Here is a 27,695-nt window from a genome sequence, read left to right on the forward strand (position 1 = left end):
TTACTAAACAGTCCTGCTGAAGAATTTTTAATGTTTATCTATTTGAGAGAAAGAGAGCATGAGCAGGGGAGAAGCAGAGAGAAAGGAGAGAGAGAATCTCAAGCAGACTCCATGCTGTCAGGGCAGAGCCCAGTGTGGAGCTTGATATCACAGTGTGATCATGACCTGAGCCAAAATCAAGAGTTGGTCGCTTAACTGACCACCCAGGTGCCCCTGAAGAATTTTTCAATCAGAAAAATATAATATTGGAGGGTGAGGTGGGCAAAATGGGTGAAGGGGATCAAAAGTACATACTCCCAGTTATAAAATAAATAAGTCATGGGGATATAATTCACAGTGACTATATTTAATAATACTTTATTATATATTTGAAAGTTGCTAAGAGAATGGATGTTGAAAGTTCTCATCACACAAAAAAGTAACTGTGGGAAAAAAATAAAAGAATTACTTATAAAAGATAATAGTTTAAGAAATCTAGAACTACATTCCTGTTTCCTGTTTGGCTATTTGGGCATCAATCTGTAGTAGCTAAAGAATATGTTCTTGTTGACATTTTGGCAAGCACATTCTCAAGTCACAAATGCTACTACATTAAGTCGTGGTAACAGTACCTCTGCCATGCTATCTCTAAAAAATGTAAAATGACTGGAATCTTTAGAATTCCCTGCCCCCATTAATTCAACAAAGCCCAGATTTGTGGTAGTATAGAACAGAGGCACACTTCCTGGAGCTACCCAGGCACGACTGCTTTTCACTGGTTAAATTATCTAAATATACCGGTCATTTGCACATCTTACGTGATTTGTGCACCTTAAAGACAAATAACTGAGGAAACCAAGTGGAGGAAGTCTGTTAAGAAAATACAATTTATATTCAAAACTATATCTACTTTGCACTTTTGGCATAATATGCAAGGGCTGCTTATTGAGTATGGATATGTGCCAAAATCTTAAAGCTTTTGCAATTCTCCATCTGCCAGAATGAAAATTTGAGCTTCTGGCCTTGAAGAGCTGTGTAACAAAGATCCAGTATTAGAGAAAAGAGAGTATTTAAAAACTGAAATTAATTCACATTTCATTATTTAGAAAGCTGTTAATAGAATCTTGGGGTTCCTGGCTGGCTCAGTCAGTATAATGTGCAACTCTTGATCCTGGGATTGTGAGTTCAAGCCCTATGTTGGATATAGAGCTTACTTAAAAAAAAAAATTAAAAAAGAAAGCTATTAATAGAATCTGAATTTTGGTATCTAATATGACTAAAAGCAGGTAATTAGGAGATACTGTGTAAGGAAACAAAGGCAGCAAAACCTTTTCCAAAACTAGCACAATAGTGATTTAATTCAATTTAATCCTATATTTAGAATTAAACTAGAACGATTTTATAATTGCAGTCAAGAATACCAAATACAGGGGCTCCTGGGTGGCTCAGTCAGTGAAGTGTCCAACTTCGGCTCAGGTCGTGATCTCATGGTTCATGGATTTGAGCCCTGCATCAGGCTCTGTGCTGACAGTTCAGAGCCTGGAGCTTGCTTCAGATTCTGTCTCCCTCTATCTCTGCCCCTCCCCCCTCACTCTCCATCTCTCAAAAGTAAATAAACATTAAAAAATATGCCTAATACGTATTACAATCAGAATACATTTTAGGGCTAAAATATAATTAAAGTGGCATTCTTGAGTTTCTTTCAAAAGCTTCAGATTGCAAACTGCAATCATTCTTTTTATTGCTTCCCTTCACATTTAACACTTTTTTTAGTTTCATTATTAAAAAGCCCTTAATATATATGTATACATGTTTTCAGAACAGAGCCAACTATTCAGTTTGGAAACCATGGATATATTCTTGGGAAAGTACTCCCAGTTAATGGATGTTTTGACCACTCTGTACTTTCGAGCTGGCTCCAGGAGCAGGGACAAGTATATAAACAACATATTATTAAGCTCCATTCAATGAGTGTATTGATGTGGGTGCTTTAAATCATATGTCAAGAGGTATTAAGTTTGAAAATATAAAGACTGAATAGAAGAGTGCTTGGGAATGTAAATCAGAACCAGGTGTGGACTATCTTAACATGTGCTATGGTTTTGGATTCAGTTCACCTATTCAGCTGACATTTATTTTTTACTCTATGTCAGGACAATGTTTAAGAAAATACATATATTCAAAATCAGTTCTCCTTTGTACATTTAGCTGTTTTTAAAGTGTGTGTGTGTGTGTGTGTGTATACACACATACATGCCAACTTTTTACTAAATATCATAGTCCTTTCTCTCAAGGGGCTAGTTTAGTAGAGCAGAAAGTCTAAGTACATTGGTAAATAAATAGGGTGCAGTATAGACAAAGAGAATGGTTCATGGACTTGATGAGAAATAGGATGAAATGAAGGACTTAACAAGATACAACAGCTGAATTAGACTTGATAGATGAGGAGGGCTCACCAGAACAAGGACAAAGTGGGGTATTCAAGACAGAGGGTTTGGCATGAGTAAGGTGTAGGGGCTCAGGAAACTCTAAGTACAGCTGACCTTTGTACAACACAAAGATTAGGGACCCCTATGCAATCAGAAATCTGTGTATTGACTTTTGACTTAACTGCTAATAGCCTACTGTTGGAAGCCTTACTGATAACAGTCTATTGATACATATTTTGTATACTGTATGTATTAAATACAGTTCTTATAATAAAGTAAGCTAGAGAAAAAATATATTAAGAAAATCATAAATAGTGGAATACTACTCAGCCACAAAAAAGAATGAGGTCTTGCCATTTGCAACAACATGGATAGATGTAGAGGGTATTATGCTAAGTGAAATAAGTCAGAAGAAAGACAAATACCATATGCTTTCCCTTATATGTGTAATCTTAAAAAAATGAATAAAGCAGAAACAGACCCATAAATACAGAGAACAAACTGGTGCGTGCCACAGGGGAGAGAGATGGAGGGATGGGTAAAATGGGTGAAGGGGAGTGGGAGGTACAGGCTTCCAGTTATACAATGAATAAGTCATGGGGATGAAGGGTATAGCATAGGGAATATAGTCATTGGTAATGTAATAGCATTCATTGTACAGTGAAGATGGTAGCTACAACTTATGGTGAACATAGCATAGAGTTGCTGAATCAGTATGTCATACACCTGAAACTAATGTAACATTGTATGTCAAGTACACTTCAATAAAAAAATTATTTTTAAGTTTTTAACAAAGAAAATCACAAGGAGAATTTAATTACAGTACTATACTACACTTATTGAAAAAAATCATGTGTAAGTGGACCCTTGCAGGTCAAACCCTTGTTGTTCAAGGGGCAGCTGTAATTCATTACGGCCAGAGCACAGGTACAGAGAAAAGGCTCCAAAGGGCAGCAGCAGGTAGATCTTGGATGGGGTCTTGCATCCAAGTCACTGGATTTCATTATGCACTAGAATCACCTATGGTGCTTGTTTAAAATGCACATTACTTATCCCCATTCTAATTCAGCTCTAGGGTAGGACCCTGGAACCTGAATTTTAAGGGCACTCTCTCAAATATTCTAATGCAGGAGAACCTGGGCCACATTTTGAAGAAGTATTACCATAGACAGTGAAGAACCGTTAAAGATTTTTTAGGGAAAAGGTAACAATTAGAAGAGGTCACCAGCAGGTCAGACTGGCCTTTTAAGATGAGTCTGGTGGTGGTAGTGAGGAGGCTGGATTGAAGAGATGAGAACCTAGAGTGCAGAATACACCAGATGACTGGCATGGGTAATGGGAGGGAGAGGCTGCCATTCACCAAGGTAAGGACCATGTTTAACCTCAATCAAGTTTCAACAAATACAAATATGAAGATTTACCATATTACTGCAAAAGTTCGTTTAAATAGCAAATTCTTCCTGAGGTTTCTGTGCTGTCATGATTTCATTCCTGGCTATATTAATTCCCTCTTACTGATATCCAGTCTGGACATTTCTTATGAACTTCGAATCTACCTATGGACTATCTACCTCCTGGCGGTTATCTCAAACTCAACATTCAAAATTGAGATTTTTCCTTTCCCAGCCAGAATCCTGGGAATTTAAGAGACCCTCCCTATCCCTCATACCCATCTAGTTATCTAAATAGGAATAGGAACTCCCTATTATAAATTCAAGCTCAGAAGATAAAGACAAATTGATATTCAGTAAACTCTTCACATTCAAGAATGTTCATAGTTTCAATGATTTCAAGTGACCCCAGGGATTCAGAACATATAGTTCTGAAATTTCCCTCAGGCAGAAATCTTAACCACAGACCCCACGAGGCTGTTATACTTAACTAAGTTACTCAGCTAATGACTGAGCCTGGCTCAGCACTGACATAACTATGGCTTTATTGCTGTTTATCTGTTTATGGAGAAAATGTCCATAAAGTGAAAAGTATTAGAGTGAAAAGTACTATTTATGAAAAATTGCTCCCAAAGGAAAGCTAACTGATAGTGTTATGAAGGAAATAGAAAGATTTAAAAGCCTTTGTACCCTTAGTTATACAAGGTAGAGGTTTTGGATAAAGCAGCAGGATGAATTTGGCAGTGGTTTATCTCAGATACAAATGAGCTTACCATATGCTTTACACAGAAAAAGAAAAATGAGTAACTGTTCTACTCACAGTTCCAACCAGTATAAAAACTAATCCTTGGGAGAAAGCTAAAGCTAGAAAAAGACAATTTAAAATATCATCCTGAGGATAGGCAATAGAATAGAAAGAAAAATCTAGAAACTGACTCACAGATCAATGGATACATAACTGGTATCAATGGATACCTGACAAAACTGTGTAACAGTGGAGCAAGGACATTAAATGGTGATTGGCCAATGGGGGAAAAAAAAATCATTCCCTGAACAAAAAAATGGAACATTAGATAGAAATACGTACTCCGATCACAACCAACACCACTTTGTACCCATTAGAAAGGCTAAAATGAAAATTAAGGGCACTACCAAGAAATATATAACAATTGGAACAACCACTTAGGACAACTGGCAGTATCTACTTACTAAAGGCAGATATGTATGTGTACCCTATGATCCCCAAATTCCACTCCTCGATATTCTGCCAACAGATGTATGTACTACATGTACCAAATAACACATTAAAAAATGTTCATAGTGGCATAATCTGTAATATTCCCAAACCCAAGCCATCAAAATGTTTGTTAATGGCAGAATGGACACTGGTACATTCATACAATGCATAACTCTATAGCAATGAAAAAGAAGTAACAGCTACTCATATGGTAATGAAGAAATCTCAGAAGCCCAAGGGGAAAGATTCTCCGTGGCTGATCCTATTTTATTGCTGCATCTAGGTGGTAGTCACACTCAAACGGGTATAAACTTTATGATTATTAGTATGATTTTTGCACTCTTCTGAATACGTTATATATTTTTTTTAATGTTTGCTTATTTTGAGAGAGAGTGAGAGCGCAGGGGAGGGAAAGAGAGAATCCCAAGAAGGCTCTGCCCTGTCAGCAGAGCATGACTTCAGCTCAAACTCATGAACCGTGAGATCATAACCTGAGCCAAAATCAAAACTCGCACACTTAACGGAGCCACCCAGGTGCCCCTGAATATATGTTATTTTTCAATGAAGATGTTCCAAGCAATTCCTTCCCAACATAAAAATGTTTATAAATTATTTTAGTACCATATTATACAAATCATCAAGTACATGAAGGAGCTAAATTTGTTTTACAGTTACACTTTCAGTTTAGGGCGCCTGGGTGGTTCAGTCGGTTAAGCATCCGACTTCGGCTCAGGTCATGATCTCGCTATTCGTGAGTTCGAGCTCTACGTCGGGCTCTGTGCTGACAGCTCAGAGCCTGGAGCCTGTTTCACATTCTGTGTCTCCCTCTCTCTCTGACTCTCCCCCGTTCATGCTCTGTCACTCTCTGTCTCAAAAATAAAAAAAAAAATAAATGTTATACTTTTAGTTTAATTTTTTTTAGGAAAATGATATGCTATAGAGGTGTCTGTGTCTTGTGAATGTCAAGGGTCCACTGTATTCATATTTCCTTATGACCAAAACATATGGGAAAAATTTGAAATCCTAAGGAGCAAACACAAAGACCAATGAGCTTTAAAAAAAATTGATGTGAAATGATAGTTTTATTTTCTCCTCTGCAATAATCCTTCTACTCAGATATGGTCACTCTCTTACTTTAGTCTTATAATTTCTTCTCTCTTTGTATAATTTTTTCAAAAGTTTATTTATTTTGAGAGAGATTGAGAGAGAGGGGGGAACCCAGGAGGGGCAGAGAGAGAGGGAAAGAGAGAATCCTAATCAGGCTCTGCACTAACAGTGAGGCTTGAACTTAAGGACCATAAGATCATGACCAGAACTGAAATCAAGAGTCAGTGGCTTAACTGAGAGAGCCACCCAGGTGCCCCTTTTATCTCTTTCGTATGCAGAGGGAAAATATAGACCTCCATTAACTTTAATCCCTGGTGTTAGAATTCAAATTTGGGACACCTGGATGGGATCTATGCTCCAGTTGTAGGATGGGAAGAAACCAGTTCCCCCTTCCTAACCTTACCTCTGTTTGGTGTTTTACTGGATCTTATTAGGCAATAATGAGAAGGATGCCTAGGGCTGACACAAGGATAAGCATTAGAATTAGTAGAAGTATTGGAATTCTTTAATTAAGAGATTAAACTCCATTCACACTCATGACTTAAAACACTGGAAGGTGGATACTAACTCTAATTCCCTTGGAATAAGGAATGAAAAACCAAGACAAGTAGGCACTGTAAAATTGTTTCTGTTTTTTTTTTTAATGGCAGGTCAAATATCCTGAAACATACATATATTTTGATAGTCTTCTAATCCCACTTGAGTTCAAATATTAAAGTAACACACACACACACACACACACACACACACACACTCACGAGCTAAGAGAATTCAATATTGTTCCAAGGCACTTACTGAATCTCCATGACTAGATGAAAACAAGGACAATTAGGATGGACAATTAGACAGTATATAATATAAAAATAACTTTTTGCTTACAATTTACAAAATGTATTATTATTACAATCTTTGATCTCTGATAACCTGCAACGCTGGCTGCATGAATCCAGCAATTTTAAAATTCAGAAACTATTTTCTAAAACTTCAGGGCAAATAATTTACAAATAAGGTACACAAAGATTTAGACCATGCAGAAATTTCTTACATCTTCTGTTAATAATATTTTATGACTGCAACTTTATCAAATTATATACCTACTTGCCCTGTACATATACAAAATAATGCATACATGATAAAACATTAGCAAAAGAGTAGTCCTTAAACTCAATTTATCATAAAAGTATTACTATATTAACATGTCTACAAGCAGCGTGTAACAGGGTTAAGAGACATTAAGGCAATAATACTTGAAGTTACAAAATAAACCATATGTAATACTTTTTCCTAAGTGTAGTATAAGGCAGGTAGATGGTCCTAGCAAAAAAAAATACTAAGGCAACAATCTACACTGCTGTTAGTCCCACGTTTTTAAGATGGAATACTATAAATCTGGCTTTCAGTGGCACTTGAATTTTCCAGTCTAATTTAAAGTGTCTGTTAGCTCCCTGAATCATGTCCATTCTGAAGGTGGATCTCTTGGTCCTTTGGGTTTTCCACAGCGATTACGAAAACCTATAATCAAAATGCCATAGTGATTAGTGTTCAGAAATGTATTTTAATTTACTAAAAACTCTTAATTTGCTTTGGGTAGTTTATTTACGAACCTGAATAAATCATAGCACAAAGTTTGATAAACTCTGCCTTTCTAAGGAAAGCCTGAAATGATGGCAAATACCCTTTTCTCATTCTTGCCAGCATTAACTACATAAAGTTTTTAAATTATTTAGTAAACAAATTACCAATATCTGTGGCCTCTGTTGGACTTTCTGTTAGTTGGTCTTTCTTGCTACTGAAAATAGGTGGACATTCTGTACAAGCCTCTGTGTGAATACCTCCTGCTGAATGATCTAAAATGCAAAATAAAGATTGTTAATCACCATCATTTGTAGCATCATATATAGAATTCTCTAATGATTTTAATGTGTGTATTAAATTAAAAGTTTTCTCTCTTGGACATCATAATTTCAGAGGCCCAGATAAATATAAATGCAGTGACGAACACAGGAAATCATGTTAGGTGTTCTCAAGGGCACTTAGACATCTTCAGTGAGTAGTTCTGTAACGTATGGATTCTCCTTATGCTCTTAAAATTTTATTTAATAAACTTCAATCTTGCTGTATTATATTTCCTTACAGTAGTCATACTATGTGCCGATGTCCTAAGGCAATAATAGCAAGTGAACTGCTTTTATATGGAAATCAATGGCAATCAAGTTCATAGTTAATTGATGGACTACTGGCTTCTAACAGTAGTAATTCTTTGAAAGTTTTACATCAATTAAATTTTAGTTTACTTACTTAATCCCCAATGCATAAGATTAGCAACAAAAGAAATTAACTACTATGATTTATTCTTTCACAACCATTATCATATCCTCTATAACTCTCTAAGAAACTTATGGAAACTTGGAATTCAAGTCAAATAATACATGACCCTTGTCCTTTGGTGCTTGTAGTTTAAACAGAGTTCAGCAAACTTTTTCTATAAAGGACTAGAAAATAAATTTTAGGCCTTATAAGCAACATACAGTTTCTGTCACCTCTTCTTCATTGATTTTTGTTTTTAAGTTTTTTTTTTTTTAATAAGTACTACACCCAATGTGGGGCTTGAACTCATGAGCCTGAGATCAAGAGTCGCATGCTCTACTGAATGAGCCAGCCAAAGCCCCTAAACAGTTCTTTAAAAATGTAAAAGTTATGGGGCTCCTGGGTGGCTCAGTTGGTTGAGCATGTGACTCTTGATTTCGGCTCAGGTCATCATCTTGCAGTTCATGAGTTCGAGCCTGTGTCTGACTCCATGCTGACAGTGTACTTGGGATTCTCAGTCTCCTTCCCTCTCTGCCCCTCCCTTCTTCGCTCTCTATCCCTCTCAAAATAAATGAACATTAAAAAAAATTTTTTTAATGCAAAAGTTATTTGTTCAGCTCAAGGTCAGAATAAAAATAAGTCAAGGCCTAGGCTAGTAGGAGAGACTGACAAGCGTATTATTGTAGTAGTGTGGTAAGTTTTACAGTAAAATGATGCAGAGTGCAATGGAACAGACAGAAGAGGTATGGAGGTGAAACCCAGTGGTGGTGAGCTATTCAAGGACTGGCTTCTAGGAAGAAATGATGACCTAGTCAAAAGGCCTCAGTTTTCTCAGTTAAATAAAAGGTCATCTACTGAACAAGAGTCAGTAGGATTGATTTCAGAAGAAAGTAAAGATTGGAAAACTCAAGGAAAATAGAAAGTGTGCCAGCTAGAGCGGATAAGATAACCAAGCAAAGCTGGGGGCCCAACTGTGGATGAAGATCCAGAACTGTAGGCTCATCTGGAAAACGGAATAATGTTCCCCAGCAGTATTCAGGAATCTTGAGGGATAAAATAAAATGGCACAGGAGTTAGGGGAAAGAAACTAGAGGATAATTTAGAGTAGGACTAGAGTAATGGAGGAATAGTATCTAGATTGGATAAAGAAGAGAAACCAGAAAGTAGTTAACATACATTAGAAAAAAAAAGAATTCAAGGATCCACAATAGCAGCAGTATTAATATAATAAAGATAGTAGTAATACTATTGCTTCCATTTTGAGTGCCTATCATGTGCCAACCACAGTGTTTGATAGCCCATTTATGTGATTTAAATAAGTCCTCACAACAGTTTTTTAGGGTAGGTACTATTATTTCCATTTCACAGAGAAAAAAAACTGAGGCTAAGATAAGGTAACTTGCCTGAAGTCATATAGTAAGTAGAATGGTAAAAATGAAATTGTAAACCAGGTAGACTTGACTCTAAAGCCCTATTCTGTTCTTTTCCTTATGTTGCCTCAGCTAGTAGACAGAGTATTAAAAATGTATAAGATGGAATGGAGCCCCATTAGTCAAAGATGCAGGGAGAGAGCAACTGAAGCAGAATGGAGGGTAAGGGCAGATGATAGATAAACTGAGGGAATTGTATAGGCTAGGATGTTTTGTTGTTGCTGCTGTTTTTAATTTTTATTTTAGAGAGAGAGAAAGAGAGCACGTGAATGGGGCAGAAGGGCAGAGGGAGAAAGAGAGAGAATCTCAAGCAGGCTCCACACTCAGCATGGAGCCGGATGCAGGGCTCGATCCCACAACCCTGGGATCATGACCTGAACTGAAACCCAAGAGTCAGATGTGGACGGTCAACCAACTGAGCCACCAGGTGCCCCTAGGCTAGGACGTCTGATAAGCTGCTTTCATGGTCACTGATTTATAAGAATTAATAATAACTTGATGTATTTTACTATGATAGTACAAGTAATGTGGCAGAAAAATATTCTAACTTGGCATTGGAACAGTGGGTTGAGCTACATAATCTTATTGATCTTCATAAATGCGGAAGTCCTACAAGGAAGAATTCCAAAACAGTTTTTAGAGCTCCAGTTCAATAATCTAGGTTAATTTGGGACATTTATTCAAACCACTGTCAGATCTAGATTCTAAATGTTTTTGTAAACAACAGAAAATAAAAATATTTTAAAAATAATTTCTTTCCTATTAGCCTGTAACTACCAATAATAAATGCTGTTACTTTCCAGATTAATAATAATATCTGATACAATAATTAATTTGAAATAATTATACTACACAGTTCAGGTTCTAGAAGTGTCCTACATATTCTCACATACAGAAATAACCAAGTAAATAACACACACCATGAGGCATGCTATTTTATGGAGATTAATCTCTCTCTCTATAACAGAAAGAAACAAAATCTAACTTACCACATTTTTCACTTCCAGGGGTTGTCAAGCCCTAAAAGGAAGACATTTTAATAACTATTACAATATATCTCTTTTAGAAGAAATAATAGAAAATGTGGTTTGTTATGACTGTATATCCCAAGAAGTCAAGATCTACCAAAATTCTCAGTGTTAAAGGGAAAGAAAACAATGGTGTTTTCAATTAGGCTTAAAATTTTTAAATGTTATGGTATTTTATACTGGGAATAAAAAGATAGGGGAATTACTTTTTCCTTGTGGATGGAAACTGAAAATGCAGAAGCAACTACACAAAGGAACATACACACAACTCCCATTTTGTCCATATTCTACCATATTCATCGAATTATATACATTGTAACACATAAATAACATCATTATTACAGGTTACCACTATTTTATATATGCCAAGTAAAGTATATTGTTTCTTAATCATTGTAAGATGTGCCCTAATTTGGGGGATATTAAAATATGGGGGAAATATGAAAAATGTTAATATTGATGAAAAATGGTATGGAAACATGGCTAATATATTTAGCTGTCAAACATTTGCTGAATGTGAAAAGGAAACCTCATGTAACCAGACAAACCAAAGGATGGGACTATGTACTTAGTGTTATAATGGAAGAAACAAATTCTAAGAAAGTACTATGACCCTGAAAATGTTAACTCCTGTTCCATTCACACTTCCAAAATGACTTAAAACATGGAGTAATTTACAGATTTTAAAAGCAGTCTAGGAAAATAATACTCTGTGATGGCCATATGTAGATCATGTTGCCCTTTTTAAAAATTTCAGATCTCACATTTTATGTAGGGTTTTCATCTGAAATCTTACCATAAGAAATGCTGATCAAAAGTTATATTTAATAGTCTTAAGGTGACAGTTATTAAACAACTGTAAGATAAATTAACCAAAGAACAAAAATACTAAGTTATAGCTGTTCCAATCCCAAAAGGACTCACTTCAGATATTTTTTGTTCGGACTGTTCCTGATTTTGAGGTTCACTCCATTCAGATCTCATAGGTGTATCTGAGAAAATAAAATCTTACAATTAACATCTTTAATTCCTGAATTTCTTGCATTACAGATGCAAAAACAGACCCTATAGATTTTTAGAAACGATCGCTTCCATAAAATATTTTATTTCTATTAATTTAAGAAAATATAGTTTACTGTTATAAGCTCATGGTAATGTATACATGTGGCAGGCTTAGATGTATTTAGTAGTATTGAAGTATACAGCTTCACTTTCCACATTCTTGAAATCAGTTAAAATTAATAAAATATTGGTAAAAGGTAACTTAGGTAAAATTAGGGAGGACCCCACCAAGCATGAGACATTGTAAATATATTAAGCTGTTTCTGTACTCTTTTTTTTTTTAAGAAGAGACAGAGAAGAAATATATTATCAAGATTTTGAAATATCACTTTCTCCCAGTTCTCAGTGATACTCATGTGGCCTTAAGTGTCCTTCAGTTAACACCAACTGAGTTGACGCCCAGCTACAACCCAAATTAAACATTTACTTACCTAAACTGGCACCCAGTGAAGCAATTAATGTCTTTTAATAAATGCTATTTTTAATGAATGAAAAGACACCAACTTACAAATACAGTTATAAATACATTTAAGTAAATTATAGTATCTAATATAAATGCAGCCATTTTAGCAATCTTAGCAAACAAAAAATATTTTAAAGTATTTTTCAAAAAAATAAGTATTTTTCATTCAATGAGTTAAAAACATTTGTCAATATCAAGTCAAACCTTTTTTTGAATTTAATTATGCAGCTCAGTAGCAACTAGACTATAATAAGCCATGTTTTTCAGAGTTTATTATTACAGTACAATAATAAAAAAGCAGAAGAGACACTCACTATGTTCACTTGCTAACACAAAGGACTCAGGAGTTCTTTCAGGTAGGGGAGGAGGTGAATCTTCACTAACATCAACATCTATATTAAATACATAAAATTCAGACAAATTATGAACTTGTTAAAGAATATTAACTCATTAAAAATGAACTTGTTATCTAAACTAAGAGAGAAAAGTCATTTCCACAATTATCTAAGAACCAGTTTTTAGTGTTTATTTTTAAAAAATGTTTATTTTTGAGAGAGAACGCACGAGTAGGGGAGGGGCAGAGAGAGGGAGATAGAGGATCTGAAGCAGACTCTATGCTGACAGCAGAGAGCCCAATGCAGGGCTTGAACTCCTGAACCATGAGATCGGGACCTGAGCCAAAACTGGACACTTAACCAACTGAGCCACCCATGTGCCCCTAAGAGAAATCAGTTTTTAAAAATGCAAATAACAAACAAGAAATCCTCACTACTCAACTTGTTACCAAGTATTATTTAATGAGCAAAGCGGAATGAAGTCATTCACTGCTGCGCAGAGAAAATGATTCCTGACTTTCCTGACACCCTGCAGACATCAGTCACTGTCCTCTCAGTCTGAAGACAGCCTTCAGTAGAAAAGCCAGTGGGCAAGGGACATCTCGTTTGGGCTTGCAGATGATGTTTTGAGTACACAAAGGAAACCTTTGGTCATTTGACTCAAGCCAGTGTTTCCCAAACTGGAATCAATTGCTTAACTCTCTTCATGAGTTTTGCCATACCACATACCACCATCTGTCCTCTATTTTTTTTTAATTTCTTTTTTTTAATACTCATTTTTGAGAAACAGCACAAGCAGTGGAGGGGCACACAGACAGGAAGGCACAGGATCTGAAGCAGGCTCCAGATTCTGAGCTGTCAGCACAGAGCCCAATGTGGGTCTCAAACCCACAAACCCCGACATCATGACCTGAGCCAAAGTCAGACACTTAACCGACTGAGCCACTCAAGCGCCCCTGTACTATTTACTTTTTAAGTCCCATTCATTTTTAACTTAACTGTGTCCTTTGGTCATATTTTAAACAGTAATGACTAAAATGACAAATCTGAAGTGTTTGTTTTCTAATATGCATAAAAGTATTACATTTTTTGAATGTTCATTTAATGCTTAAAATCTTGTGAACAGTGGCATATGACCTACTCTGAGAATACTGACTGAAGCCATATTAAAGCTTTTCACCAGTAAAAACAAAATTAGCTCTTGGAAAAGAGAATGCACTAAGTAAGCCTCATCAGTTAGCCTTTCTGCATAGGGTAAATGCAGTTTCATTGGAGGTAAAGAAGGAAAATATGAGGATATAATTCCGTGCGTGGGTTCTCCGGTTAGGGAGGATGGAGTGAAGAAAGGGAATGTAAGAATCCTGTATTATTTTGTCTGGGCTCTGACAACTGTTCTCTTTTTAAAAAATGAACAATCTTGCCATAATACTTTGCTATTTAACCATATCTGATAGGCTATGCATTAAAGAGACTGAAAATCAAAGCCTTTTCAGTTTTCAGCTAGCATGAGCCAGGTATGATTGCTCTTGTCCTTCCTACATTTATTTAGCCAAAGACCCAAGAAAATACAGCCTCGGGGCGCCTGGGTGGCGCAGTCGGTTAAGCGTCCGACTTCAGCCAGGTCACGATCTCGCGGTCAGTGAGTTCGAGCCCCGCGTCAGGCTCTGGGCTGATGGCTCGGAGCCTGGAGCCTGTTTCCGATTCTGTGTCTCCCTCTCTCTCTGCCCCTCCCCTGTTCATGCTCTGTCTCTCTCTGTCCCAAAAATAAATAAAAAACGTTGAAAAAAAATTTTTTAAATGAAAAATAAAAAAAAAAAGAAAATACAGCCTCTGGGTCCTAGTAAGAATTCCAGTCCAGTATTTTGTATGTCAGTCACTAGTACTGGAACTCTCTCTTGCATATAAAGTGAAACCATTAAAGAACCATCCACCTTATCCAGTAGTAATAATCTGAGCCATCATCATTCTTCCCCTTGCCCTTTTATTATTAACAGCTCACAAAAAAAAGATAGCTGTTGGAAGGAAAGGATGCATAATTTTGGCACTCTGGTGCCATTTCATAATTAAGTGAACAAATCAGGAAGGACAGTCTTGCTTGGTTACATTAAGTATCTTTCAGAAATTCTATACCTCTTTTTTTCATGGCAGTCTTTAGTCTTTAACACTTTTAATTTCTAACTGTGGCTCATGCTTTTCAGCTTCATGTTTTTCTTTCAATCTCTGGACCACCTTTATGTTATAAACTTCTATTTTAGAGGTTATCGAAAACAGAGACTGCACATTTTACACAGGTTTTTGCAAATCATAACACTAAATGGGGACTCAGTGTAGCCAAGTTTGAGAAATCTTTCAGGAGGCTGAAGTCAATATTAAAATCAAAATTCATAGCCAGTAATTTTTGCTAGGCAGTAACTTACGCAAAAGGTTTTTAGGTATCAAAATAAAATTGTTCTGTCTAACTCCCTAACAAGTTCTAAAACAAACAAGGAAACAAAAATCTAATTCTTGTGCCAATGGTTCATCTACAAAGTAACTAGTAACATCAAAAACAGGACTGCTTGCAGCACAGAACACTAACACAGGAAAATCTTCAGTTAATACCAAACTCATTTAGCATAGTTTGGATAGGGCAAAAAGAAATCAAAAGTCACATTTAGAACTATCTTTGCTTTGAGATACAAATAAAATGCAGAGAAGTGAGCTAGTATACAGCAGGATGACTTAAATATCCTTATACAGTACTTTGCATTATTTTTTAATGTTTATTTTTGAGACATACACACACACACACACACACACACACACACACACACAGTGCGAGTAGGGGAGGGGCAGAGAGAGGGAGACACAGAATCTGAAACAGGCTCCAGGCTGTGAGCTGTCAACACAGAGCCCCCACGCGGGGTTCCAAACTCAGGAATCATGAGATCATGACCTGAGCCAAATTTGGATGCCTAACCGACTGAGCCACCCAGGCGTCCCAGTATTTTGTATTCTGAAGGAAATTTTTCTATTATCACCGAAAGACTGGTCAGGTGGCAATAACTTTTAATGAGCATATCATATCTTGCATCCTTCCTGCCCTCACACCAAAATTCTATTTCTACCAATGGTTAAAAAAAAAATGTATTTCCTAGGTACAACATAGATGCATGCTTGATATACTTCAAAAGCCCAAAATGAAAATTTCTCATCAACCCATTTTCTTGTGTAGTTACAACTTGGCAGTTATTTTTCAAGCTCTGAATTTGAGGAAGAAAAAGATATTAACAGTCTTAAATTATGGCAAACTGGTAAAGTAATATTTACTGTGGTAACCATTATCTTCTGAAGATCCTTCAAATAACGGAAGAATCAAGACTACAGATTATAATGTAAATTTAGGAAACTACCTTAGATTCTCATTTACTCTACCAGATACATTCTCAAGATTAAAAAACACAGTATGTGTCAGCTGGGGAAAATAAAGGCACCATAGTACGGGTAGTACTTATTAGGTCAGGAACAGAAAAAATTATCATTTAAGTTCACAGTACTTATTTGGTTGCACATTGTAAATACCAGCCTAAATACCATGACCTTTGGTCATAACCAGAGTCCACTGACAAGTAAATGACCACTGATAATCAATCTACCAGTAAATAGCTTTCGTGTTTATTACATTTGCTCTCAACTTTATGGTCTGTTTAAGAAGGCAGCCAGGATTATTTTAGTGGATCAGAGATGAATTTTAAGAACCAGTAATACATCTTGGGAACTAAGTGCACACATCCTCAAAAGCTAACACAGTTTAAAAAAAAAGTCAATTAAATAATAGTATCAATGACGTAGATAAGGATATATCCCACTCACTACTAACTGAATTAAATTTCCCATATTCTGCTGAGTAGTTACAGTTTTGCTTCTTGGTTCATCTTAGAGGTAAAAGCAACCTCACGTGCAAGTATAAAAGGTGTTGTATAGTTAAAAAAGCATTAAACGATGATGAACTAGTATTTGTGATAAACATGGATGAAATTAAATTCCCAATGAAGCTGTCTGACAATATTTGTTACTTGAAGCAGTTCTATCTTCCCTAAATTATTTCTAATTATTCAGTCAGATAAATTTTTGACCCACATAAAATACTAAAAACTATTAACATAGGAGGGAAAACTAAAGAGCACAAAAATTTTCAGTCACAACAATTGAAATACCTTGCAAACACAAAATCTAGTAATGCAATTAATCAAATTAAGGTAACAGAGCTTACTTTATTAGTTCTTAATAGAAACCTTTAAAAAAGTATCTAAAATAATGAAACTGTGCTGTAGATTCTACAGTGAAATGTGGAACAAAACAATTAATTGATATAGTGCTTAGAACAGTGACTGTAACACAGTAAAAATATTTAAGTGTTAGATACTGTTATTACCTTTTTCAGCACCTGAATGTATTGTTCCTGCTATATCATGTCTAGCAATGGACATTGGCAATACTTTCCTTGTAGAAATGCTTTCAGTACTAGTGGCAGCAGAAACTGTGGCACTTGCTGTTGAAATACTAGTTTTATTCTTGGTCATGGCACTGTCAGAGTTCCTTTCATCTGAGTCCGAGTCATCAGAGTGAAGAGGATTAGTAAAACTGAGGGGTGCTCTAAAGAGAGGCGAGCTGTTATGATGACCTGCAGGATCATGGGTGTCAACTGGTGTTGTGGGGCTTGGTGTTAAACTCACAGTTTTCATCGTTTGACAGTGGAGATCTGAGGGTTTGCCTTCAGATGACTCAGGCATGGGTAGGGTATTTTCAGGTCCATGAAAAGACCACATTACATGTCCTTTCTCATCAAGAGGCAAGCGGTCTGGCCTTGGAGGTGTGCCTGAATTCTTCTGTGATTCTTCTGGTGGAACACCCGGAACTTTATTTGACTGTGTTGCGCTGCAGTCCACACAAGAATTCTGAGAAATATCATCTACTTTAAGATCCCCTGAACTCAATTCCTGGGACTTAGAGGTTTTATCAGTTATACAAGGTGGAGTCGATTTAATTTTAATTGCATGTCCCCTATTCAAGAGTGTGTTCCCATCAAAACTTTTTGGTCCCTCTTGGAGGGGGACCTTCTTAATCTCAAAACTTAAATTTCGCTCCAATTTTTTATCCATCTGTTCAATAGCTGATTCATTTTTCCCTGGAAGTTCTGCTGACTTATTATAGTTTCTGTTGAGGTCTGTTGAATGTTGTTCTGATGAAACCATGTGCAACACTGGCTTTGGATGGTATCTGTCATTGTCCTGCCACACAGTAGTGACTGTTGGAAACGCTGACGGGGGAGAAGGTGTCAAGATGGGTGGCACTGGATGAGGTTCTGGTGGCTGAAGTATTTCTTCCTTGGCATCCCCTTCAACAAGGCAACTGAAAACATTAATAAAAGGGCATCATAAGAATGCTCATCCTTTCATGAATAAATAATTATAAACTGTCAAAATTTAATGTTTAGTGAGGCAATATATACTGTTTACAAATACAAGAATTTTCATGAAAAACAGGTCTCCTCCCACAGCCCTTCAGTTACCCAGAGACATCAACTTTCAACCTTTTTAACAGCTGCTTCTAAGATTCACCTTCATTATTTCAAAATATTTCAAAATTCATAAATTATTTTTCCATAAATTGTTATTTCTTGATCTATTTCATACATTCTCCATTATCTTCCTACTAGGTATCTTTTCTATCTTCCCAATACTGTTACAACTTTTAGCTAGTTCAATCTTGTCAATATCGATATCATTCTTACCCATGACACTATGATTTCCTATCTTTTCTTATACAACCTCTTATTTTTCTCTAATAATTGCCATATGTTTCTGATGGCTCAGTTCTCTATGCATCATCAATAATTTAGCCCTTCTTTTTTCTTCCACATTTATACACCTCTTCTCAGTTGGTCATGAAACACACTATAGGTAATTATCAATACCACACACGTCCCTCTTAGGCTTTTAGGTCCTTGGTGCTCGAGCTCCAGTGTGTACCACTGACTACCTAGGCCCCACAGAGCTGACGTTCTCTCCAGTAGGGCTCTCCTATTTTCCAGGTCCCATACATAAGGTACACTTCCTTGTTTTGGTGGTTGTATCCTGCAATTTCTTCTTAAGAACTACATATGGGAGGCAAATTTCTTGAGGCTTTTTATATTTGAGTATTATATTTTCAAGGTTATTGATTTTTTGAAAATATACATAATTTTAGATTAGAAATAATTTTCCTTCACAATTATGTAATTCTGATTCCTGCTCCTTTGAATGTGAACTGTGTTTTTTCCCTCTCTTGGAGCTTTTAGGTTCTTTTTTGTTCTTGAGGTTCTACAGTTTCACCATGGAACTTTCAGAATCCATTGTATTATAATTTTTTTTATCTACCAGATTGGAAACTTTCTTTTTAAGTTTATTTATTTGTTTTGAGATAGCGCGCACACATAAGTGGGGGAGGAGCAGAGAAAATGACAAGCAGGCTCTGCACTGTCAGCGCAGAGCCCCATATGGGGCTCAAACTCACAAATTGTGAGATCATGACCTGAGCTGAAATCAAGAGTCGAAGGTGGGGTCCCTGGGTGGCTCACTCAGTCAGTTAAGTGTCCAACTCTTGATTTCAGCTCAGGTTCGTGAGTTCGAGCTCCACACTGTCAGTGAGGAGCCTGCTTGGGATTCTTTCTGTCTCAAAATAAATAAGTAAAAACTTTAAAAAAATAAAAATTCATGTTCTTTAATACTGGAAATTTATCTTACTATCTTTTTTCTACTTTGTATTATCTCTATTTCATCTAGGTTCCTTTTTTTCCTGCTTATTTAGGTCTTTCACGTTAGAGACGTTGTCAAATGCTTGATCATCCTGGTTCTGTTCTTAAAGAATGGAGTATTATAAATGACTGGAAGATCTATACACATTATGTAAGAGGGAGGTCTTGAAGCTTGTGGCTTAGAGGTCATGTGGACTGAGTACAGCCTTTGCAACAATACTGGTGGGCCACAACGAGTAAAGTGTACATTTCATCTCTTGAGCTAGTTAGTTTTTCAAAAGGGAGGTTCTCCCACCAGCAATCTGGGAGCAAAGGACCTGGAGGATGTGACCATTCAGCATACAAATTCCTGTTTTCAGTAAGGCACTACAACACCACTATCAGTTGGATCTGATGTCCTTGAATCCAAAGACCCCCCCCCCTGGTTCAGCCACTCCAGAGTAAATCCTTCCTGTGTGTCCAAATGTGAGAGAGGCAGTCATTTCCTCAATTTGATGTAAGGAATCTGGGGTTCTAAATACTCTTAATAGAAACACTCAAGTCTCCTTGTTTTTAGTCCCATCCTACACACTAGTCTTAAGGGGGACCTCCAATTTCTGAGGTTTTCTGAGAGTTCTTTGGAGAATCATGTTGATTCTTGTGGGCTTCCCCCACCTACAGGAAAGCAAGTTTTAGCTTTCCCTGTTCTGTTAGTCCCTTTACATTGGTTGATAACCTTTCTACTTTCCACAGTTCTGTCATCATCCTTCTGCTGCCATCCCTCTCCAATTTTGTTTTTAAAATCTTCATACATTTTTATATTCCTTCACAATAATTTTAGGAAGTTTAGGGAGGGACCAGAGTTAAATGTGTTCAAACAGCCTTATTTAACCAATAATCTTGTTAAGTACTTTTGGAAACAGTGTGCAGGATGTTGAAAATACACAATAAACACATTCTTAGCTACTCATATTTTTAAAAAGCTTTACTGAGGTAGAGTTGACATACAAAAAACTATACATATTTCATGTATAAAATCTGATGAGTTTGGACATATGCATATACCCATGATACCATCACCACAATCAAGGTAATAAACATACATCATCACCTCCAAAAGTTTCTTGTGTCCCTTTGTGGGTTTTTGTGGCTACTCAAATTTGGTAATTACACTAACAGATTTCTTCCTATCCTTCTTTGATTTAAAGTTGGTTGGAACAAGGCTTAAAACACTTAAATAGCACTTTCATGTACACAAAAATTGGAAGCCCAACCACAAAAATATATATGCTACAAATGGACTTTCCACTATAGTAACCAGCACTCATGTTTTTACTAGATACTCTGATATATGACTTGCATAATTCTTATTGTAAATACTGGTTTTAATATCCTCTGTTTTGAGGAAGGCATAGATTTCACTTCTCAAAAACAAAGCAAACCATTCAGGACCTACCACATGCTAGGCATTATACCAGTACCAGAAGAGGACAGAACAATGAACACAACGGTTTGGAAAAACAGTGAAAAATAAAACTAAAAAGGTAGATTGAAGCTATACTGTGAAGGCTCAGAACTTCACACTAAGACATTTGGACTTTATAATAATAATAAATTATATTTAATTTGTTTGACCAAGTCTTAAAATGAGTGACTCTATAATTTGTTATGTTACATAAAATCAGAAAATTACTTTTCTTACAGTAATTTAGGCTGGATTCCATATGGGGTGGAAACAGTAAGGGAGTGAAGAAAATGACTACCAAAAAATTAGAACAGAACACTTTCAAAACAAAAACTTTCACTACTCTCTTTTTTTAGGGAGGTAATACCATATAATGAAGAAAACATGACTGGACTAGAAGATAGGAGACTTGTGTTCTTGGTTGAACTCAGCTAGCCTATTCACATCAGTTCCTTTGGAAAACAGCTATTAATATCTCTGTGATAAAGATTACTGTAAAAGTCACTGTGTTCATGACATCACTTACCACTCTGACATATCACTGACTATCTACAGAATGAATAGAGAATACATGGCAATCTAAAAAAGGAAGATGAGAAAACATAAATATAGGTGTTGTATCAATGCTAATGATTACTTTTGATATAATGATTAACTTAATAAAAAAAGGTTTTTTTGATGTCTTTACTTTTGACAGAGAGACAGAGAGAGTGCTAGCAGGGGAGGGGCAGAGAGAGACAAGAGACACAGAATCCAAACCAGGCTCCAGGCTCTAAGCTGTCAGCACAGAGCCTGAGGCAGGGCTCGAACTCACCAACCTTGAGATAATGACCTGAAGTGAAGTCGGACTCTTAACTGACTGAGCCCCCAGGCACCCCAATATAATGGTTACTTTATATTCTATATAGCTTAAACTTTGGAATTGAGAAAGATGTTCTACTTGTGTTTATCCTTTATTTCTTGGTTTTATTATATATTCTGACCCCTATCAATAACTTTTTAAAATTATGCCTGAGATCAAAAGTATTTCTAAAGTGAAAAGAAATAACACAAGAATTAGAGAACTATAGTAAGCATGCATATTTTTGCGTTTTGCCAAAATCTACCCTTATTTATCTTAAAGAATGCAAATTGGGAATGAATAATTCAATTAGAACTTTAAAATTTTAATCAGTCAAATAAATCACTTTTGTCCTTTATGATTTCCTTTATCCTTCTATTATATTCCCTTCTACAAGTTTGTCAAACATCATTATTTTTTAGGTCAAACATTATATTTTGTTTCAATAATTTGACTTTCTGTATTTAATCACCTGAAGATTGCCTTGGTATTTGGTATAAGGATCTAAATATATTTTTCTTCAGATGATTAGTAATATTATATTATGACTTTATAAATAACCAAACCTTTTCCTTCTCCCTATTTAGTATATATTAATTCCTAACAAGATCTATTCCCTAGTTGTTGATTCAACTCCATTAACTAGTATATTCTTATACCACTGACAGACTATCTTAAAACTATTACAGTTTTCTAGTTTTTAAAAGAGTTGGTCCTTGCTTATCACTATTTTCATCCAAAGTTTTCTATGTTATTTCTCTTTGCTCATCCAAGTTAACATTATATTGTCAAGTTCAGAAAGATCCGGTTAGTATTTTAGTGAAAAGTGCATCAAATATGAAAATAAATGATATTTTAAGTATCACTGCGAAAGCTCAATTACATTTAACTTTTCCAATCAAGAACACTTAATTTTTTTTCAATAATACAAATGAAAATAATTCTACCTAAGGTTCCACTTTCTACATAAGGCTATTTCCAGATATTTAGTATTTTGAAAGGGACCTCTTTTAATCACTTCTTATTTGGCTGACCTATAGGACCATTTCCTACTTTTATTCAATCACTTTGCTCCTTTCTTAAAAATTAGCCACTTCAAGGCAATACATTTGTTTAATATACTTGTTAAAAAAAAGAATCAACAAAAGGAAAATAGCATTTCAAAAAAGAGCCAAAGACTTTTTTTTTTTAACAGAAGAAAACAGTGCAGAAGAACAACAACTGTTTTGTGAAATACAGGTTTCTCCATCACCTACTTTTTCCAGTTGCCATTTTCCCAGAGTTCTTGGTCACCAAAATCCTCACCAAAAAACCACATTCTTTGCTAGATGAGGGTTCCCCAAATCAGGTAACTTCAAAAGCCTCCAATGAGTAGACCTTAACTCCTATTTTGACCCCACAAATGCCCTCACCTATTCAGGATATTCTAAGAGCCACAGATGTCTGAAAGTCTATTCATTCTCCCAGGCAACCCTCAAAGAGGTTGATATTCATGTATTTCTGGCAGATACGAAATTCCTTCACGGCTTGTAGAATGCCACTGTTTTCCTGGTTTTACCCTTGGTGGTTTTCCTTTTCTACAGCTTTCTTTTAGTCTGCTCCTCACAAATTATGGTGCTTATCGGGGTTCTCTCCTTGGTACTTTGTTATATTATATCTACAATATGAAAGACTATTTCTGTGCAAGTCTTCCAAATACAAAACCCTCAATAAATCTTTACCTCTCGCCTCAATAACAAAATGTCTGAAACAACCACATTCCATATTCCTTCCAATTCTAATCCCACTTAAAACTGAATTGAGAGGCATTAGAAGAAAGCATCAAGTATACTGTCACTGTCTCTGAAATATTAAATAAAGAAAATTTTACTACGGCACACACCCATTTGTGTCTCTGTAGTAAACCTGTTGACAATTTATAGAAACAGCTAACAAGGTACACTTACAGAGTGCTGGAGTTAGTGAAAATAGAAAATGAAATCTGCTGTTCAAAATCTACAATACTCTTTAAGTATGTATAAACCAGAATTATATGACTGATTAAATCTAATACAACAAACATAAGGCTTCCTCTCTAGATCTTTCTCTAAGAACATGTACTTTAAACAACCAATTCATTTATTTGCTTTCTGTAGCCATACTGAAAAAGAAAGTATACCATTATTACTTTTTAATCAGTCTTACACTGTTGTGATTTTATTTTCAGTTAACAATTTACACTAGTTCTAAAACTCATCTCAACCTGGAACTCACAGGGTATGCCTTTGTGGAACATGAGGAAATTCTGCCATTTGACTCCACTGCATGTATAAGAAAAAGGTAACTTCACATATCCCTAAATAAAATCCTGTCTTAAGCTGAATGAACGTTGTTCTATTAATACTCATTTACTACTTCTTTATTATCCTTTTTGTTTATTAAAGAATAACAGGAGTCAAACTTTCAAAAAGACTTAAAATTCACAACATTCTATTCATTTTTTCCCTTCAACATTAGGAAGATATTACCACTGTTTGTTGTTGGAAATAGAGGACTATGTACATCACAAATATCAGTGTACACTTTGAGAACCTCTACATTGGCTCAATCTCAAAAAAATTAAAAGATATTGGGGTAGCAAAAATGTTTCTTGATTTATTACCTTTATAGCTAGAGTACAGTTTCTTTTAGGATCCCAAAGGACTCATGTGGGACAAAGAAGTTAGCTAACAGTTTATAGATTTTAACTAGATACCTTCCCAGGAGGCTAAGATTCCAATTTCAGTATAGATACCAAAGTGGAAATCAAACAAGAAACTACTACTGGGAAGTTTTGTTAGTGCACAGTTAACCACATCCTGAGCATTTAAATGCTGAGATTGTAAACCCACCTTCATAGGCTTTCTACTGTTCCACAGAGAAGCACATAACATAAAAGTATTCCAGAGACTACAGTAAGTATGATATCTTGCCTTAGTTATCAGGGAAAATTGTATTCTTCTTTTGTATTGAGGAATAATTTCATTAAGGTGTAGCAACTCAATGCCAAGACCAAACCCCACTTAACTTCAGTCAACTTCTATTCAACTTTTAAGGGAAAAAAAAAAAAATTGATGAATCGTATATAAAAGAAGTCCTACTTTAAGGGAAGGCCAATTCATTTGGGCAGATATTTGCTCGAGACAAGACCCTATATAAGTCATTGTAATAGTTAATAATTGTATAGTAATTGTAATGGGAAAACTAACATGTAATGGAAACCTAATAATGTGCCAAGTCCTATAGGTAGCATTTTCACATACTTTATTTCATTTCATTCCTAGGACACTACTTAAACAAAAACAAAATGAACCAAGGATTAAATAAGTGGCTTAATTAGAACTTCAAAGCTAGTACATGGGTGAAAGGACTTGAAACTAAATCTTTCTGATTCTATCTATATTCTTTCCATACTACCACATAACTGACCTAGCAGCTACCCTGAAAGAAAAAAAGAAATAAAAAAGGGTACAAGAATATCTTGACTTTATTATAAATGAGCTTGGTATGAAAGTAATAAAATCCGGACAGAAATAAGCTCATTTTGCTAGTAATGTTACTAAACATCTTCAAATAACTTTTTCAGTGTGCACACAATTTTTGACAATCATTATCACTTTTTCAGTCATTATGCAAAAGTGGACATCTTTTAGAAAATTTAAAATTGTAATTATACCACATACCAAAACATGAACTACTGTCAGTTCAAGGGGATGTTCACTGTTAATGTACAGTGTACTACTGAAATTTTATCTAAAGTGAAACAAAATTTTTAGTACACTAGTAACAAATCAAATACATATGCTATATCCTAAAAAAAAGAATGATAAAAGTTATAAAAACAACTTGGAAATATTCAGAATTTATTTTAATTAAGAGTAAGTAAAAGAAAAATATCCTTTCAAATAAAAGGTGACATACAATACCTGCGGGTCCTTGGTGGTTTTGGAGGAGGAGAATCTTGTTTGTCAGGATCCATGGAGCTGACCATATTTTCAGTGTTAATTTCATTCTGCCGAGAAAAAAAAAGCTTCATTAAAGTTAGGAGAAAAATAATTTTCCTTCCTCATGTTTCACATAGCTGTTTCTAATGTTTATTTTTGAAAGAGAGAGCAAGCGCAGGGGACAGGGGGAGCAGAGAATCTGAAGCAGGCTCCAAGCTGACAGCAGAGAGCCCAACGCAGGGCTCAAACCCACAAACCATTAGATCACGACCTGAGCGGAAATCAAGACACTTAAACCAACTGAGCTACCCAGGTGCCCCTCACATAAGCGGTTTCTTGGCTTTTGAATTTGTAAAACAATGACACTTTCCCAAAATGGGGTTTACATTCTCTATTATTTTAGCTGAAAGGGCCAAACTTCAATGAGAGACATTCATATCAAAAAAAGTCTAGGGGTGCCTTGCCGGCTCAGTTGGAAGAGTGTGCGGCTCTTGATCTTGGGGTCATGGGTTCAAGCCCCACGCTGGGTGTAGAGATTACTAAAAAATAAACTTAAAAAGAAAAAAACACCACCACCACCACCACAATCTATTTCCAGTTACTGAAAACTCAATTGTGTACCATGGCATTTCAACACATTTCAAATGTTTCCATAAAGAAACAGATTTCCCAAGAAAATAAAGATCAAAGAAGATTTTTTTTCAGGCATCACTACTACTAGAAGCTTAACATGTGCAGAGAAGAAGAAAAAAAAAAAGCCAGTAAAATAAGGCTTATATCTTCCACTTTTCCCAATCTTTTTCAGGATTCCTACTGCTACTTAGTACTTTTAAACAGGTCCCAGAATTCATTTTAATCAATCTTTGCCCTACCCTTTATCACCATGGAGTGCCTTACTCCATAAGCATATATAACTATTATATCATTCTCTAACCAAATAAACCCAAAAAAGGCAGAGAGAGCCCATCCAGAGATATCCTTGTTCTCGCTGGTCATAAGGACCAGTAATATTCATTAACATGGATGTTCCAGAGTCAGTAGTTATAAGAATCTTAGGTTGTGTTTAGGATTGTGAATAGAAGAGTTCTGAAATTATTATATAAAACACTGCCTTGAATTAGTTTCAGCCTCAAGGAAGTACTTCATTTTTATCCAGCTAGGCATATGTTAATGGGTCGGAAGACAAGAATGATTTTCATTGTTACCTACATCTCAGATTAATTTTAGAAAAAAAGCCATCTTTATATAAACTATGATTAAGGAACTCTGAAACTGTAATTGCCTTTTTTTTTTAATCAAAATGTACTTTTGCTGGGTTCATCATAGCACCTTTTTTGCCTTTATAACTGTTTCTTGCCAATGAGTTTTTTTGTTGTTTTTTTACTAAGTAGGCCTAACCAAGAAAAACAGAGATCTCCACTTTGCAACAATTTTTAGTGCACTGTGTCCTGATACATAATGAGATGTATCAGAAAAGAGTTTTATGCATCCTTACTCTGCATCTTACTCTGACCAAAACAACAATTACATTATGAGAATGGATGTTTTCATCCTTAAATTAAAGCCACCTACCATAACAAAGCATCTGTTGCAGGGATATCTGCTAAGGCAAAGTAGCCATATAATTTATTGTCCAAATCAGGGCTCGTTAAGAATGAAAGTGGGGGCACTAGTAATTATTACACCTAGACAAATATTAAAGATACCTCCGACATATTAATTCATATGCTTATAAACATATTCCCATAATAACATTCAATATTTTTGTATCAAAACCTGTAAATATTCACATTAAATAGGTTAAATAAAGGTTAAGGGGGAACCATATGAAACTGCTTCTAACCTACAAAACTCAGCAATTTTTTATAGTACAATGTGAAAGCCTCAAGTCATGCCAACTTAGAT

At 35.6% G+C, this 27,695-nt stretch overlaps 1 protein-coding gene and 1 long non-coding RNA gene across 14 annotated transcripts in view; one reads left to right on the forward strand and one right to left on the reverse strand.

Annotated features, from left to right (window-relative positions):
• LOC131509496 (uncharacterized) overlaps positions 1 to 27,695 on the forward strand; it is a 154,967-nt gene that overhangs the window by 53,237 nt on the left and 74,035 nt on the right. For 7 of the 9 annotated variants that reach the window (XR_009260530.1, XR_009260529.1, XR_009260527.1 and 4 more), the window contains exon 4: positions 24,035 to 24,147. The exons of 1 other annotated variant lie outside the window; for it this stretch is intronic. This is a non-coding gene — a long non-coding RNA (uncharacterized LOC131509496). The remainder of the gene's footprint in view (positions 1 to 24,034; positions 24,148 to 27,695) is intronic. One more of the 9 variants, XR_009260531.1, reaches the window with a different exon arrangement.
• PTPN12 (protein tyrosine phosphatase non-receptor type 12) overlaps positions 6,980 to 27,695 on the reverse strand; it is a 103,758-nt gene continuing 83,042 nt past the window's right edge. For all 5 annotated transcript variants that reach the window (XM_058725293.1, XM_058725292.1, XM_058725295.1 and 2 more), the window contains 7 exons: positions 25,773 to 25,858; positions 17,183 to 18,159; positions 12,748 to 12,825; positions 11,833 to 11,900; positions 10,870 to 10,900; positions 7,883 to 7,990; positions 6,980 to 7,655 (listed from right to left, as the gene is read on the reverse strand). In XM_058725293.1, the coding sequence (XP_058581276.1) occupies positions 7,594 to 7,655; positions 7,883 to 7,990; positions 10,870 to 10,900; positions 11,833 to 11,900; positions 12,748 to 12,825; positions 17,183 to 18,159; positions 25,773 to 25,858 (1,410 nt within the window). In that variant the 3' untranslated portion in view covers positions 6,980 to 7,593. The remainder of the gene's footprint in view (positions 7,656 to 7,882; positions 7,991 to 10,869; positions 10,901 to 11,832; positions 11,901 to 12,747; positions 12,826 to 17,182; positions 18,160 to 25,772; positions 25,859 to 27,695) is intronic.

This window comes from Neofelis nebulosa, chromosome 4 (assembly GCF_028018385.1).
Source record: "Neofelis nebulosa isolate mNeoNeb1 chromosome 4, mNeoNeb1.pri, whole genome shotgun sequence".
Taxonomy (NCBI): domain Eukaryota; kingdom Metazoa; phylum Chordata; class Mammalia; order Carnivora; family Felidae; genus Neofelis; species Neofelis nebulosa.